The sequence below is a fragment of the Camponotus vicinus genome, unplaced genomic scaffold, assembly GCF_025532165.1.
Source record: "Camponotus vicinus isolate PSW18456_S1 unplaced genomic scaffold, iyCamVici1.0 SCAF_1, whole genome shotgun sequence".
Lineage (NCBI taxonomy): Eukaryota > Metazoa > Arthropoda > Insecta > Hymenoptera > Formicidae > Camponotus > Camponotus vicinus.
Window position 1 is genome coordinate 24,102,697 of NW_028141945.1, and position 18,142 is coordinate 24,120,838.

The 18,142-nt window shown below is 28.7% G+C and overlaps 2 protein-coding genes across 3 annotated transcripts; one reads left to right on the plus strand and one right to left on the minus strand.

Moving 5' to 3' along the window:
* Nucleotides 1-844: 844 nt before the first annotated feature.
* Nucleotides 845-4,820, plus strand: LOC145959822 (uncharacterized). The gene is made up of 6 exons (XM_083079006.1): nucleotides 845-986; nucleotides 1,431-1,667; nucleotides 1,850-2,070; nucleotides 3,226-3,385; nucleotides 3,754-3,866; nucleotides 4,063-4,820. The coding sequence occupies exons 1-6, from the start codon at nucleotides 875-877 to the stop codon at nucleotides 4,075-4,077; spliced, it is 858 nt and encodes a 285-aa protein (XP_082935132.1). The 5' UTR covers nucleotides 845-874; the 3' UTR covers nucleotides 4,078-4,820.
* Nucleotides 4,821-5,208: 388 nt separating this feature from the next.
* LOC145959824 (uncharacterized) lies at nucleotides 5,209-16,788 on the minus strand. 2 transcript variants are annotated; one of them, XM_083079012.1, is made up of 9 exons: nucleotides 16,627-16,788; nucleotides 15,651-15,756; nucleotides 13,164-13,378; nucleotides 7,539-7,718; nucleotides 7,083-7,214; nucleotides 6,799-6,924; nucleotides 6,495-6,721; nucleotides 6,159-6,318; nucleotides 5,209-5,786 (listed from the first exon to the last, which is right to left on the minus strand). In XM_083079012.1, the coding sequence occupies exons 3-5, from the start codon at nucleotides 13,363-13,365 to the stop codon at nucleotides 7,180-7,182; spliced, it is 417 nt and encodes a 138-aa protein (XP_082935138.1). In that variant the 5' UTR covers nucleotides 13,366-13,378; nucleotides 15,651-15,756; nucleotides 16,627-16,788; the 3' UTR covers nucleotides 5,209-5,786; nucleotides 6,159-6,318; nucleotides 6,495-6,721; nucleotides 6,799-6,924; nucleotides 7,083-7,179. The 2 variants fall into 2 exon arrangements, with proteins under 2 accessions (XP_082935138.1, XP_082935137.1); XM_083079011.1 differs by having other exon boundaries at nucleotides 7,083-7,262; nucleotides 16,627-16,785.
* Between the last annotated feature and the right edge of the window lie 1,354 nt (nucleotides 16,789-18,142).

Here is an 18,142-nt window from a genome sequence, read left to right on the forward strand (position 1 = left end):
CATTGCATATTCTTGTAGCTTATCTCGAGAGCTTTCCAAAACACTATAATTATGTACTTTTTTGTTAAGTACTTTTTGAGTTATGAGGCTTGAAATAATTTCTTAATTTTACATAAACCGTAAAATATCTTGTAAAATATTCATTTTTCGATTATCTTACCTTAATACTTTTATGTACAAAATAATGAGAGGAATCAATTGGTGTAAAGAAAACACATAGTTGTTTTTAAGAAAAAATATGGAATTGTTAATTGCAAATTACATATTTTTTCTTCAAAACAACTATGTGTCTTTTTTTACACCAGTTGATTCCTCTCATTATTTTGTACGTAAAAGTATTAAGGTAAGATAATCGAAAAATGAATATTTTACAAGATATTTTACGGTTTATGTAAAATTAAGAAATTATTTCAAGCCTCATAACTCAAAAAGTACTTAACGAAAAGGTACTTAATTATAGTGTTTTGGAAAGCTATCGAGATAAGCTACGAGAATATGCAATGACAAATAGTAGGTTCCATTTAAGAAATTGAAGGTGACCTTCATGTGACCTTCAAATAACTCTTCAAGGTCAAACCGATGATACCATCTTATGGCCCCCTCGAAACCAAACAACTTTTGTCTGAAACATTTTTCTCTAAAATGCTTTGTTTCCGAAATAATTGCGTGCGTTAATTAAAATGGCTCACCCTGTATATGGATTATCTATGTGTGTGTGTGTGTGTGTGTGTGTGTGTGTATAAGTTGGGAAATGTGTGTGTATATATATATATATATATATCACACACACACACACACATTTCCAAACTTACTGCAACAATAACAATGAACTTTATGTGATGACACTTGCTGCGAAGTATTACTTAAAGCTAAAATGAAATCCTATATAAATTATATTTTATATTTTGCAGAATATATGAGGAAGAAAAGTGTGCGTCTTACTTCTTGTGTGCAAGTACCCAGAAATAGCAGCCAATTTAATAAAGGTAAGCAAAATAATGGTATGTTTTTTTACTTTTCAGGAAAAAAAGAAGCTTATATAAAGAAGTGATTAAATACTTTGTGAAGTTCAATTAATGATTTGTTGTTAATAAATTGTATTTATTTATTTCTTATCTAATTAAACTATTCATGAAGTATATAGCCACTTGTTTATAAGCAAACTCTTATAGCAATATTTAAATTAGATTATGTTTATTAAAAAATTATCTTTTTAAAAAAGGGTGCTAAGTCCACATCAAAAACTGTTACATATACTTAAAAAATTTTCAAATTATTTTAATTTTGTGTAAAATATATTCTAGAAAAAATAATATAAAAAATTGCGTTAAATGAAAATTATATAAAATAGTTTACAATGAATGAAATTTAATAACACTGTGATGAACAGTATAACTAACAAAATGAACTCACAGACTTTATATTTACAGATGTTGACATTACTGATGAGGAATGGTTGAACGAAAGTTTAGTAGGTGATTACGTGTCTTGCGATAATGCTAATGTGCGTGATGATGGTAATGGGCTTAATAATGACAATGTGCCTGATGATAATAATGATGATGATGATGATATTGGTGACAATATGATTAGCCCTGATAATGTGCTTGACGGTGATGACATGACAACTTTCAATGCCAACGGCAATCATTTGGAAAAATGCTGTGGTATGTATTAAACTTTATTCTTTATTCTTCCTTCTTAATTATATCGTTATATTGTACTTATAATAGCAATATGTTATATGTACTTAATTTCGTATGTATGTACTTGTGTAAAATAACTAAACAGATAATTTTAATGATACTTATAAAGAGAAATAAATATTTTTCTTTTTTATCTTATACAGATGCGTGTCGTACCGAACAAAAAATTATTAAAAATCTCATACAAAAGAATACGAGACAGTTGGAGATAATAATAAATTTAATAAATAACGCAGGACCAGCTAATACAATATATAATAATGACGAAGTCCAATTATTGCCGGAATTTCCGCTATCAACAGTTGACGAATTTTTCAAATTTGACACGGATCTCCAAAAGGACAGAGAGATTCGGAAACAATTAGTGAGTACTTTTCTGTTTTTGCGTCCATTTCTTTTTTCTTCTTCTCTCCATTTTTAAATGTGAAATAAATGTATATTTCCATAATTCAATCAACAACAAAAATTCTTTTGTAGAGATAAAAGTAGAAGACAAAATCTAGATATTGAATATACTGGGTGTCACACTAATTAATTCCTCTCATTATTTTGTACATAAAAGTATTAAGATAAGATAATTGGTGTAAAAAAACACATAGTTGTTTCGAAAAAAAAAATGTAATTTGCAATTAACAATTACAATTTTTTCTTAAAAATAACTATGTTTTCTTTACACCAATTGATTCCTCTCATTATTTTGTACATAAAAGTATTAAGGTGAAGTAATCGAAAAATGAATATTTTACAATTACCTCACCTTAATACTTTTATGTACAAAATAAGATATTTTACGGTTTATATAAAATTAAGAAACAATTTCAAGCCTCATAACTCTGCAAGTACTTAATGAAAACTAACTTAATTATAGTGTTTTGGAAAGCTCTCGAGATAAGCTACAAGAATAATAACGCAATGAAAAATAAATGGTTCCATTTAAGAAATTGAAGGTGACCTTCACATGATTTTGACAACGCTATTCAAGGTCGTGCTAATATTACTGTGCATTATTTGAAACCCTATAACTTTTATAGGAAACATTTTTGTCTGCCGTTCTCGGTTTTCGAGATATTCGGCTGATACGGGTGGTCTGACACACCCCGTATATATATATATATATATATATATATATATATATATATATATATATATATATATATATTTATTTATTTATTTATTTATTTATTTATTCATATAATAAAAACAATTTTGAAAAATAAAATAATGAAAATAATAGGCTCAACATAATAATAAATTACTAAGGGGTAAAAAGGCAAATAAAAATCAAAAGACACGCGGTTATTAGTGCGCAAATTTAGATATATAGTATAAAATATTTACTTAAATTTACTTAAAGCGTAATATATAACATTCTTTTAAATTTTATTACAATTTTTGCTGCCTTTTGTCGCTTAGTAATTTTGAAAGAAGCTCTTAAAATATATTAAATTCATGTTTCCTTTTTCTTCAAGCGGCTTAAATTGAAAATATTATTAAACATTTTTGTAACATTCTGTTATAGAAAAGGAAAATTGCAAAAATTGGAGGAAACACTTTCGTTCACAAGACAAGGAATATTATAAAATACACATTATTGGATGAATTGTGCCGCAAATTATCATGGACAGGCCAAAAAGGATCAACGGCAATTAAGGACACAAGTTTTGTCACAGTTATTATGGGTAATTATTATTTCTTTAAGATATATTTTTATTTCTCCTTTTTATGTAATATTGTTTAAAAATAGTTGCACCTTTAATGTATTCGAACATCAGTATTCGAGATAGTATCTAACATATGCTTAGATGTAACGTGCACTTTTAACTTTAAATTTTTCTTCAGAATTATTAATAAGATCTTACTTCAAATTTCGTTCAAATATTCTTCTACACTTTATACTCTTTCCAATTTTTTACGGATCAAAATTTTTATATTCTTTCCAAAAGTTGCAAACGTTTATAGCTATACTTTACTTCATGACTACCCTATTCTAACTATTGGAATTAAAGCACAAAATATTTTAATAATTATGTAACAAATCGTTTTTCAGCATACGTTTCGGACGACGAAAAAAGTAATATGCACGATATTAAAAAGACCATCCAAGAATGGTTACGACATGCGGGAGATCGCCTCAACTATTTAAGGAACAAGGAGAAAAAGGTTGGTAAATTATTGAAAATTCCATACGATATTATTTAAAAAACAATAGGGCTGTATAATGTTGCTGCATAACATTTTTAGTGTTGAAAATGAGAAAACATTGAAATTAATATATGTTTTTTAATATATGTAAATGTATATCTTAAATCATATTTCACTTATCTATTTCAATTATCTTTTGTATATTTTTTTACAGCACTATGACATATGAAGATTTTATTCAACAAAATGAAGATTGTGACGATGTGCGCAATGGAATGCTTGGTCATCATCGCGTATTGATGCTACTAGACTAGTTGTACCATTGAAAACTTTGTATCAACCAATTAAGGAACGAGTAGATCTTCCGCCAATTCAATATGATCCAGTTTTATGTACAAGATTTAAGCCTACGGCACACGGTACAATTTTTCGTACTGGATTTGATAAGATTTAGTAAAATATTAGAAATGCTGCATTCTGATTGGTGCATTTTTAGTATTTTACTAAATCTTATCAAATCCAGTACGAAAAATCGTACCGTGTGCCGTCGGCTTAACATGCAGAGCTATTTTAAATCCATTATATCAAGTAGACTATCGTGCAAAATTATGGATCTGCAATTTTTGCTCTCAGAGAAATCCTGTAAGAAAAAATTCTATCCATTTTCTTTTAAGCTAAATCATTTTAGCTAGACTAGAGTTTAACTTAATTAGATTTAAGCTAGCAATTATTCAATTTTGGAAGTAAATTCAGCAGAATAGTAAGCTATAGGTCCTTGATAAAAATGACTAAAATAATATGATTTAGATTGTACAGATCATAAGATTTCAATCTTGTATTATAGTATGTATGTATATACACAGCATATATATGCTATACACATAAATGAATAGAGTAAAAATCATTTTTTATTTATCACAAACATTTTGAAAAATATTAAAGTAGTTTATTTCTATTAGAAATTAAAGTATATTTTTATGTATTTCTTTATTATGATATATTTACATTCATATTCTATTCTTTATTACTTCATTTAAATTCGTATTTTATTTAATACATAATTCTCTTGTAATATATCCAGATAGCACAAGGATGTCCAATGTATGTCAAATAAATGTCCGCTTCTAGACATTAGGATATCCATATAAAGTCCAAGTAAGGTCCGTCGGACATTTGATTAACGTCCATTAGATGTACATTTGTCACAACTTTGTACATCCACAAAATATCCAAGATATATCCAATTTTGAATCTATTTTGGACTGATTTTGGACTAATTTTGGACTGATTTTGGATCTTTTTTTAAATTATAAATTTAAATTTAAATATTATAAATTTTAATGAAATAATAACATTTAAATTATCTTTGTATAAATTCTTTATTTTTATTTTATGAGAAATATTTTTTATATTGAAAAATATGTAACATAAAATACATAATTTTTATGATAATATTGCATATTACTATTATACGATAAAATTCGGTATTAACTGAAAAACAACTTTCTAGCAAAAATATTGATGCTACATATGATATTATATATTAAATATTAAATATTATATAATAATATTGCATATGAAAGTGGCTAATATTAATAATGTACTCTCGAAACAAAAATAGTGGCTTAACGTATTAATCATAACAATACATATGTCTTTGATATGCTATATCACTTGTGCGGCATACGCACGGGTTAAACAACAAAAAATAAAATATATCGTACATGCTATCATACAAAAGAAAAGAAAATTTAAAATTGTAAAAAATAAAATTTGTTTATAATCTTAACGTATTTTTTAACGATTATTCGTTACGTGTTCGACTCAGCAATTTTTTTTCATTTGCATCGGATCTTTCCTTTGCTCTACGTAACCATTTTTGTGTAGACTCTTCTATGTCCTTTCTTGTAAACGACGTATTACATGCTTCTCCTGCAGCTGAAACGTAGAATATATATCGAGTAAAAATAGAAATTTAAATTATTTTTTTAAATTATTATACTTCTAAAGATTTATTTTCTCCGATTTATTGCGTTTTAAGTTATTTACTATTTCGCAAACATTATGTACTTTATCAAGGTTTGTAAATTTTGTAAGTTTGTAAATTGTAAATTGTAAATTGTTTGTAAATTTTCTGATATACATATATTCTACAGTATCAGAAAGACTAGCTTTGATAAAGCAATCTGTCAAATCTTAATAAAACGTAATAAATAAATATTACTAAAAATCCGTAAATATAGAAATATAAACAGGAAAATCATATGAAAACTTTAAAATTAATTAAATTATTTAGACAATATTAATTACCAATTAACATTTCCGCTAATTTTAGTTCATGGAATTTTTTTTTATGTTTTCTTCCAAACCAACTGTATTTTTCTGCCAATTTATTACTTAAAAGTTGGCTCAAATTTCGTTTCACAAATTCGTAAGAATGTTTGCCACCAGTACGCGATGCTTGTGTTACCTGCAATAAATTTATATTATCTTTTATGTTATCTTAATTTTAATCCTTATAATGTGTTTGAATTTACATACACACATATTTACATGTATTTAAATTACATGTATAGTAAATATACAGTAAAATAAATAAAATTTTTATATTTAAATGATAAAAATATTCAATATAAAAACAATTACCGATTTCTCAAAATTGGTTTGATTTTTTAAAAATTGTTCAACTTCTTCTAATTGTTGTTCCGTTTCTAATGGAAGTGTGAAAGAGCAAAAAACTGATTCCTGCCTTTGAGTGTCGTAAAGAGCTTGATTTAGTCCAATATTTTTTAAATCTCGTATGTCTTCAGATGTTTGTCACAATTGCGCCTTAAAATAATTTTGTTGACGAATTATTTCTTTAAAATATATTTCTGGAAAATAAAATTATATAAATAATTATTATAAATAATTTTGTATAAACACGTACATGATAATTTAAAATATACACCATTTTTATTCTGCATCTCAACGTGTATTGGACAAAGCTGACATGTGCACTTCATATTAGTCAAGTTATTTTCTTCTGATTCAACAAAATTATCCTCAAAGTCCTGCTGCACAGCGACCAGTTTGCCTATAATATTTGTGTAAAGTAATGAAATTATTTTAACAAATTGGATACATAAAATATACATAATTATTTTTTAATATTTATATTTTTATTATTTAATATTTTTAATTAAAAATTACCAATTGTTAATAAAATTATTAATTGTTAATAATTGCATATACCTTTTATTGGTTGGGCTTTTTTCATATTTAGACTTTTTAATGGATTGGACTTTCTTACAATTAGAGATGGACTATGTTGAAAAGACTCTTCCAAATGTCATTTTGCAAACATGTTATTTGCGTGTGTTACTTCTGCAATTTCTTGATGTGCGATTTCATTTTCTTTTGCCTCGTAATTATCTATATAAACATTTAAATACATATTTTTATTACAAAGTAAAACATTTATTTAGAAATAACAAAAACGAAAAAGATAATATACGTATATATACACATAATATATACACATAAAATCTCCAAAAAATTAGAATAGATCTTTTTTAATATTTTCATGACTACAATTAAATAATCATTCCCGGAAATTTAAAAATATACCATATACATTTATTATTAAAAAATAAATGTTTATAATTATTAATACATAAATAAACCTTAACTTAAATCTCTATAATTTACCTTTCAAAAGCGGAGGCGTTGGCAAGAATCTATAACTGCAGCATTCATCATCTTCTGAAGAAGAAAATTTCCTTCTTTTAATTTTCCTTTTTGTCTTTTCTTCGCCAGCAGAAATTTCAGAATTCAATTCTGACGTATCTTCAGCTCTTTTGCATTTCTCCCTCGCCATCATGTAATTGTCTAAAAAATGGAAATAAATATTTAATTTATATCAATATATATATATACATACATATATACATACATACATACATACATACATATACAGGGTGACCCATTTTAACTTAGGCAGCCAAATAACTCGAAAAATAAGCAAGATAGAGAAAAATGTTTTAGACAAAAGTTGTATGGTTTCGAGGGGGCCATAAGATGGTATCATTGGTTTGACCTTGAAGAGTCATTTGAAGGTCACGTGAAGGTCACTTCAATTTTTTTAAATGGAACATCCTATATATTTTTGTACATTCTTGTAGCTCATCTCGAGAGCTTTCCAAAACACTATAATTAAGTACATTTTCGTTAAGTACTTTTTGAGTTATGAGGCTTGAAATAATTTCTTAATTTTACATAAATCGTAAAATATCTTGTAAAATATTCATTTTTCGATTACCTTACCTTAATTGTTTTATGTACAAAATAATGAGAGGAATCAATTGGTGTAAAGAAAACACATAGTTGTTTCGAAGAAAAAATATGTAATTTGCAATTAACAATTCCATATTTTTTCTTAAAAACAACTATGTGTTTTCTTTACACCAATTGATTCCTCTCATTATTTTGTACATAAAAGTATTAAGGTAAGATAATCGAAAAATGAATATTTTACAAGATATTTTACGGTTTATGTAAAATTAAGAAATTATTTCAAGCATCATAACTCAAAAAGTACTTAACGGAAAGGTACTTAATTATAGTGTTTTGGAAAGCTCTCGAAATAAGCTACAAGAATGTACAAAAATATATAGGGTATTCCATTTAAAAAAATTGAAGTGACCTTCACGTGACCTTCAAATGACTCTTCAAGGTCAAACCAATGATACCATCTTATGGCCCCCTCGAAACCATACAACTTTTGTCTAAAACATTTTTCTCTATCTTGCTACATTCTTGTAGCTTATTTCGAGAGCTTTCCAAAACACTATAATTAAGTACCTTTCCGTTAAGTACTTTTTGAGTTATGATGCTTGAAATAATTTCTTAATTTTACATAAACCGTAAAATATCTTGTAAAATATTCATTTTTCGATTATCTTACCTTAATACTTTTATGTACAAAATAATGAGAGGAATCAATTGGTGTAAAGAAAACACATAGTTGTTTTTAAGAAAAAATATGGAATTGTTAATTGCAAATTACATATTTTTTCTTCTAAACAACTATGTGTTTTCTTTACACCAATTGATTCCTCTCATTATTTTGTACATAAAACTATTAAGGTAAGGTAATCGAAAAATGAATATTTTACAAGATATTTTACGGTTTATGTAAAATTAAGAAATTATTTCAAGCCTCATAACTCAAAAAGTACTTAACGAAAATGTACTTAATTATAGTGTTTTGAAAAGCTCTCGAGATGAGCTACAAGAATGTACAAAAATATATAGGATGTTCCATTTAAAAAAATTGAAGTGACCTTCACGTGACTTTCAAATGACTCTTCAAGGTCAAACCAATGATACCATCTTATGGCCCCCTCGAAACCATACAACTTTTGTCTAAAACATTTTTCTCTATCTTGCTTATTTTTCGAGTTATTTGGCTGCCTAAGTTAAAATGGGTCACCCTGTGTATATATATATATATGGGGCGTTCTCTGTCAAAAAGGCCACTCCCCCTGCCCACTTCAATTTTTGAGATAAAATGCTCTAAAAGGGCTTAAAATTTTCGTTGAAGTGTCTATTTTTCAATGCCGTATGGCGTTTTCGAAAATTCAAAATGGCGGACTCAGAATCACGATTAGAATGGAAAAAGCCATTAAAAGCACGATAATATTAGGCAACAAATTTTAAATTTTGTCGGTTATATGAGTACGAATAGTCATTTTCGATGTATTTTTGCCTGCTGAACATGAATCCGTTGTCCACATTCGGCTAGCATGTCACAATTTTGAGAAAAATGGCATCAAAGTTGTAGAAACGCCTTTTTTTATGGTTTTCGTGATCTGAGATATAGCTAGAATTAGAAACACCGGTTGCGCGCTGAACTGATTCTGTTTGATGGTCAACCAGCTCCAGACCGACTGACGCATTTTCCCGTGCTTAGCTTTACCCAGGATGAACGACGTGGACGTGGCGGGGCTTTCATCCCTTTGGGGTGCTTGATTTATGTGAGTCCTCTTGCCTCTCACGCTTGGGGTGCTTCATTTACGTGAGTCCCCTTGCCTCTCACGCTTGGGGTGCTTTATTTACGTGAGTCCCCTTGCCTCTCACGTGCATGCGTGTGTGTGTCTGTGGGTGGGTGGATGTGTCATGAAATATTTTTTTTTAATTCTGTATCCCTTTCTCCCGCATAACTACCATAGCGTCCCATTTGTATCATTGGAATACCTTTTGATTAATACATTGTTCTCGCCATCAACTATAAATCCATGATTCTTAAGAATTTGCGGTACAGGCTGAGCAATTTCAAATCTCTTATTAAGTTTTCTTCTTATCCTCTCATGATCAGTTTTCTTAAAATAAAAAACCCTTATGTTCTTGAAATGTTTTTTAGCCCAATTAAAAAGAACGTGAGGTGTTAGTATTGCATTCTGTGGCTTAGCAACAAGACTTGCTTTATATGCCTCTCTTTTAAATGTAGCACCGATGCCGTCATAACCACTTTTACCGTGAGCAGTCGCACTATAATGCCACTCTGCTTGAACATTGAAATCCTCTTTATGATGAACTAAGTTAGCAATTTGAAATTTATTTTTAAAATGCTGTTTTGCCCCATCAGTCATGTATATAATTCTTTTAAGATTTTTGACATCTTTTTTTATCTCCGGTATTAATAATGTTTGTATAGTATAACGGCAGCAGTGTCGTGTTTCAAACTTTCTGATAAAAATACGTTACTCTTGTGCTTTAATTCCGAATTTTCTTTATAATAGTAAATAACAGGAAACACAGTGCACTGATCATTGTTGAAGTGGAATGCTTGTGAGGCATCTTGACAAACATACGAATAGTTTTCAGAGAAGTCAAACATCACAATTACTTCTTAACCTTCACGAAGATTCTTTTTCTTTTCTGAAATGAAAAGCGTTTGTTGTTTAGCGATAAATGAATGAGGTTTCAGAATTTGCAACCTGTTGCATAGCTCGTTTATGAACTCATCAACTTTTAGTTGTTGCGTTAATAGAGTTGATCGATCGGTTCCGGTCCATAAAGAACATTGCACATGAGAAATGCATGAATTGTCCAATAGTTTAGATAGTTTTGTAGAAAGCTCAGTAGTACCTGGGCATTGGTCACATTCATCAAGGTAGCAATCAGGACTCGGTTCCTTACACATAATTTCATTCAAACAATCTTTATAATTGAAAAGTGGCTTGTCTGTATTTTCTGTTAGTTTTCGTACATCAATTGCATCGATCATTAACTTGATATTTTCGTGGATTGTGCAAACACAAACGGAGTGTGTTCCAGAAGCCCCAGCGAGTATGCAATTTCTAGGTCTAAGTTTAGCAAATGTACTAAAGCTAACATCATATTTTGGGTTAGATTCTTTAAATGAGACATACAGTTCTTTTAAATTTAACAACAAAAGACGTTTCTGCACCATTGTCCGTTTACCGTCAATTATTAAGGAAATGGCATCCTTCATTCCAGGCATTTTCCTGCTGTTTATGTCACTATTGTAAAACTCGATTATTTTGGTTACAGTAGTTTGCGGTAAAACTTTCCCAACTCTTGTAGTAGTATCAGCTAACATGCCGTGATTAGACTTCAGTTCCTTCGATTTTTTTGCTAAAAATCGTGATGCACCAAACTCTTGTGCTATCTTTCTTACATTCCAAGACGACGGAGCTATGGTGAGAATTCGCACCCTTAAAGGATCACTGTGTTTCAAGCTGAAAAATTTTTGTTTAAGACCATCAAGCATTTCTTCCAGTTCAATTTCTTTAGGTGATCGGAGGTTATCTTCACCATCGTGAGCAATCTTTGAATTATCAATATCCATTGCTAATGAACTTCCATCAAATTCCATGTTTGTGATACAATCATTAGATTCATCTAAAGACATATCAGCATTTTCTAATTTAGTCGTACCTTTTTTCCTACATCCAGAACAAATTTTAGAATTGGTCGGTATATCAGGAAATTTGTCTAATATGAACTTTGGTATCACTCGTAAATCTTTACCAAGATGTCCCCTTTCACCAGGTTTCCTGAACGGATTCACACATCTATCTGTATGAAATGTAGCCGACATTTTTTTATTTTTGATATGAGATAAGGAATAATTGGGATAATTGTAGAAGGAATACAATTCGGTCATAAAAAAAAGACAAAAATGTGAGTTAAATATTTTTGTAATTAAACATAAAGAAACTTATCAATTATTAGCTAAGTTGCAAACTATAGTTAATTGACTCGATGAATTCTGTGACTAATAAATGTATTGTGAGATTCTAATCCAAGACAAGACTAAGAAATATTTATTATATACACTGGATCCTCGAGATACTGTCCCTCGCGCGTGTGAATTTTTCCTAAGTGTCGACTCAGGCGCTAAGCCACGCCCGCGGAGCGTGCGCAGAAACAATAACTTACTTCCGTAGTAATACGTCACCTCGCGGCCTCACTGCACGTAAACTTGGCCCGAAATATGTCTTTCAATGACAATTAGGCGAAGCGATACGTGTTGACGGTCCTAAGCTGAGCGGGAGAAGGGGTTCCCTCGTCTGAGTGCCTAGAGTGCCCGAACGATACATTTTCTCGAGGGTCCAGTGTAATATTTAACTTTAGTTCTGTAATTCTAGCTATATCTCAGAAACGAATAATCATACCAAAACGAAGCATAAGGCATTTTGAAGCTAAAAGTTGGCACTTTCGCATGGCATTAATGAAATTAAGGAAAAAAATTTGCTGCCGTGCTACAACGTCATGAAAACCATAAAAAAAGGCGTTTCTACAACTTTGATGCCATTTTTCTCAAAATTGTGACATGCTAGCCGAATGTGGACAATGGATTCATGTTCAGCAGGCAAAAATACATCGAAAATGACTATTCGTACTCATATAACCGACAAAATTTAAAATTTGTTGCCTAATATTATCATGCTTTTAATGGCTTTTTCCATTCTAATCGTGATTCTGAGTCCGCCATTTTGAATTTTCAAAAACGCCATACGGCATTGAAAAATAGACACTTCAACGAAAATTTTAAGCCCTTTTAGAGCATTTTATCTCAAAAATTGAAGTGGGCAGGGAGGGTGGCCTTTTTGACAGAGAACGCCCCATATATATATATATATATATATATATATATATATATATATATACACACATACATACATACATATATATATATATATGTATTGACTATAAATCGCTTTAGATCTGTAATATAACACGTTTTTAGTCAATTAAAAAATCCTGAATAAGATCACAATTTTAACAAATGTAGATCCAACTTACGATAAGTGCTGTTTCGAAAAATGGTCACTTTATATAAAGGCCAATGTATATCCGCTTCTTCATTTTTACGAATTGCTGATATTACTTTGTCACGTTGAAAAGGTGGCCAATAACAATATTTGTTATTAATCCATGAAGTTGGCACGGCTTCGACTGAATTTTCGTCGTTAAATTTTACGACAGTCCACGATGATCCCGGCATTTTTACTAGAAAACTTAACAAAAGCAGTATACAAGTGCATTGAGAGAGAGAAAGAGGGAAAGAGAGAGAGAGAAAGAGAGAGAGAGAGAGTACTGTATATAATTAATTATAGATTAATTTGAATGTAAAAGAGGAAATACAACATACTGATTTTTATATTTTAATTTCAAATATTTATATGCAATTAGCTCTAAGTTCCACATTTCTAAGTTTCCGAGATTATCGACTAAATAAATACCAAATTTAGATGATTTACAAGGTTCAACATAAAAATCAATGAGTGAATTATATTTATGTCCAATTATAAAAATATCTTTATCATTGGAAACAAAATTTTTAATAATTATAACAACTCCACTAGTTAAAAAACAACAATTATCAGGTTCATTCGTTTTTAATGTATAATTTTCAAATGTAACTTTATTGAATTGTTTGCATGTCTGAAAATCTGGATGTAAATTTAAATTATTGATGAGTGGCCCATTAAAATGCAGATTATGAAGTTTACCATTAATTACTTTTAGCTTATGACTATCATTAAGATAAAAATTCTGTTCACTTATTCGACAAACAATTTGTTCCAATACTTTATCATTTTTCCGAATCATTTTTAAAATTGATTGCAAATAATTTTCAAATGGAAAAGCACTAAATTTCTCTAGAGTTCCAAATTTTATTGCATCATCACAAAGATGTAATAAGTTATGAATATTACTTGATGCATTTTCTTTACCATATAAAATAATGAAGGTTTCGACAAAGTATTTTAATAATGATTTAACATAATCTAAATAACAATTCATGTACTTAGAATTTGACAAAATTGTAACAGCTACATGCAAAATTAAAAAGTTAATATATTTATTATAATTAAGAATAGATTTCAAAACAACAGGTCCTGTATACAACAAAAATGTCCTGAATTCTGTTGCTTTCCATCTTTTACATTCAAATAATGTTCGTGTTTTCCGGTTAATTTCACATGGTATATTAATCTTTTGCATTTCTAACATTTTCGAAATTTCAGACATTTCATTAAATGATAATTTAGATCGGGGTGTCCCAAAGCTCCATAATTTGACAACTAATTTTTTGACAACTCCTAGATAAAGCAAATGCATTGGATCTGATGGAAAATCTTTTATCATATCAATATTAGGAATTGATTCTAAGATAGAGGTACCTGTATGATGATTTATTTGTAACTTTAATCTAAAATCACTATCTGTTCTTAAAGGAAAACTATTTAAATATGGATAGCACACGCGATCACGAATATATTCCCCTTCTGCTGTACATTTCGAACACGAGTAATAACCAGAATGGCCTTTTGTAAATTTAATGAAAGATTTAGCAGGTACATCGCATATAAAAGCATTAATTTTAAATGGATAAGTGTGATCATTAATTGTAATACCATAAGTAGTCAAATTAATGGCCTCTTCCGTGAAATCTTTTAGAAAAACGTTTGCATCTGCAGGCTTTTCATTTCCGTAATAAATTCCAACAATATTTACTTCATTGAAATTTTCAACTAAATTGCACAAAATAGGATATACTTGACTATTTGAACTTTTAAATAAAGGAAGACCATCAATATTAATATTAACTTGAACAAATTGCAAATGTTGAACAGAATGCCGCGACAAAAGTTGTTTGACACAATTACTTAAGCCAAAATGATAATACTGTCCTGGTTTTACGTTTTGTATATTTACTTTTCTAGAAGTTTTTAATAAACTACGAGCATCTGAAGGTAATTCCGGATATTTAGGTTTTATAGCTGCCATTAATTCATTTAACGCAACATGAGAAATACGATTTTTAAGAGCCCATTCTTGCAACCATAAACTAAAACTAGACGAATTATCAACAAGACTATTAGATGCAGGAGCATTAACTTCATTAATGTGAAAACTGCTGTCATTTATATTCTCAGTTTCTAAAACATTGTTACTATCTTCAGAATAATTAGAATTGCTATGTACTTGTTCAAGGTTATCTAGATCGTTTAATTGATAATTATTGCTATGGATGTTCTGTTCTAATAAGAAATTATTTGATATAGAGTTTACACTATTACATAATGAAATATTACTACTTGAAATTGAGGATGTGCATTCTAATGAAGTCGAATTACAAATGTTCTGCACAATATTAATTGTTGAATCTGACATCTCCTTAGCTCGTCGATAATAATGTCGTTTTATTTTTGGCATTCTTTTAAAATTACTATAATATTATAATTATTAATACTAATATAATATTATTGTATTCTTACTTACGTTTAATATTACGTTTAATCTCTCTCTCTCTGTTATATATTCGAAACTTTTGCCAAATATATTCGAAACTATTGCCAAAATACTTTTTTACTTCTTTTTCATCAATCTGAAAAATAATTACAAAATATTATTTTAATTATGTATCTTTTTTAATTGAGCATTTAAAATATTTCTAATAATTATGAATTTATTTAATTATTATAAAGATTTATGTTTTTTGTTAAATTCAGTATTCTGAACGGAATCTGAAAACTATTATATATGTTTTATAATTATTGTGTAAATATTTGTGTTAAATTAAACTGTGACACTTTATCTTAAAGTTAGATATAATTGTTAAATTATAAACATTCATAAAATTTAAACGATAATAATATCAACAATATAAATGTTACACAATAAGATTAATATAAATAATAATAATCAATATATGTAATTAAAACTTATTAATATTCCTCTTTCCATAATTTTGAAATATTTATATTTTATGTTTATAAATGTTCGTTTAATAAATCTTATATGCTTTAATAAAATTGAGAACCTAGTAAACACAAGTATATTATATGAACATGTATATTATATGTATATTCGTTGCAATTTCCTACTCATACATGATATAACATTTATAATTTAATATATAATTTATATGGTTATATCATATGATAGCAAATTATAACATAAAATAATTCTTTTTTGCTATATGGAATATGGAATATATATTTGCCGTGTATATATCACAAATATATATACGTATAATATGCATTTTTATGAATGCAAAATTCTAATAAATATTATTTGTTATAATAAATATTTATCATATTTACTGAGAAATGCATATTTGAGGTGAACAACTGATTTTTTAAGAGCACAAATTTGCAACATAACCTTGTAATAAGTATGTAACTGCAATGTGATAATGTCAATATTGAGATACGTTACACAGAGAAGTTTTATATATTAATAAAAATGCACCTACCTATTTTTAATCGACAATTATCACTCTTCGAAAATATCTTTCTGTAATATTCTAGACACCACTCAACACGTGCGCACATGTGCGAAGAACATATGAGATATGTATCATCTCTTATGCCTTGCGTTTCGCCAAGTTTTGGCGCCAAATATGATAAAGATGACGCAACGCACATGCGCAATTTAATATCTTTATCAAATAAGATAAAAATGCTGATTGATAATTTTTAATGTTTCTCAAATAGTAGAAAAAACCAACAGACATCTTTTAGTCGTCTTTTAGTCATATATGCTATCTGGGTGTGCTCTTTTATTTATATATTAATAAGGACAACTTATATTTATATATTAATTGTAAAAAAAACGATTAGTCAATCTTTTTATCTGTGTTAAAAATTGATGTATATTAAGAAAGTTGCTTTAATAATATAAAATATATAATAAACGTAATAAATATTAAGTAAAAAATCATATAAATAAGAAATCCAAATGCGAACATAAATTGGACATCCAAAAGATGTTGCTAATAGGACATCCATGTTAATTCCAACAACGGATATTCTTTAAATGTCCATTTTATGTTCGTGGACGTGCGGATATAAACTGGATTTAAAATGGACATCTCTGGAACGTCCAGTGCTATCATTCTCCTCTCTATATCATATAAGATATAATTTAAAAAGTAATCGTAAATTATTTATTAGGAGCATATAGTGTTCATAAAAATATGTATAAATATTCAAAATATAATAAAGAAATGAACTTAAGATGAGTTTTATTATTTATTATAGAATAAATCAATAAATCAATGCAGCTATTTTACCGACCGAATTACGCACGTCTAAAAGTCGTCTTAATTGAAATGTCTGAGACGTCTTTATAACATCCTGAGTGAGACATTTAATTATGTCTTGATTGGGACGTCTTGAGTGAGACGTCTTAAAACAATGCCCGACAGATATCTTAAATCGGGACATAAGACGTCTTAAAGACGTCATAAAGATGTAATTCTGATAACTTCTTAAGACGTCTTTAGAAATTTCATGACGTCTTTAAGACTTCTTTAAGACGACATAATGTTGTAATTGTAGAGAGAGAAGTACTAAAAAGTATGTTTCTCTCTCTAACCTCCTCCGGACACTGCTTCTCTACAGAAACTATAGGCAATTGCCAGTCCATACTTATAAGGTCTATGGATTTCACCCTTAAACAAACACCTCGGTAAACGTGCTTGAATCGACGCGAGAAATGATCCGTTTAACCCATATAGACTTATACTAATAGACTGCGCAACCCAACGACCGCGCTGTCGTCGGGACCAGAGAGAGAGAGCATGAGCGGGATGACGATAATATTTTATTGTAGTATTGTATTAATATTACATATGTGTATATATATATATATATATATATATATATATATATTACATTTCTGTTTTTCATGTCCAGGTAATGCTTGAGTGAAATGATTGTGATGAAAAGTTTTGATCGATAATATACATAAAAATTCTGACGAAAACA

Excerpts from the sequence above, each read along its gene's own strand:
- LOC145959822 (XM_083079006.1), top strand. The coding sequence starts at position 875 with ATGAAATCCTATATAAATTATATTTTATATTTTGCAGAATATATGAGG. Across the intron at positions 2,071-3,225 it reads GAGAGATTCGGAAACAATTA|AAAAGGAAAATTGCAAAAAT; the intron begins GTGAGTACTTTT and ends ATTCTGTTATAG. Across the intron at positions 3,386-3,753 it reads TTTTGTCACAGTTATTATGG|CATACGTTTCGGACGACGAA; the intron begins GTAATTATTATT and ends ATCGTTTTTCAG.
- LOC145959824 (XM_083079011.1), bottom strand. The coding sequence starts at position 13,365 with ATGCCGGGATCATCGTGGACTGTCGTAAAATTTAACGACGAAAATTCA. Across the intron at positions 7,719-13,163 it reads TTTTCGAAACAGCACTTATC|ACAATTACATGATGGCGAGG; the intron begins GTAAGTTGGATC and ends TCCATTTTTTAG. Across the intron at positions 7,263-7,538 it reads AACGCCTCCGCTTTTGAAAG|ATAATTACGAGGCAAAAGAA; the intron begins GTAAATTATAGA and ends ATGTTTATATAG.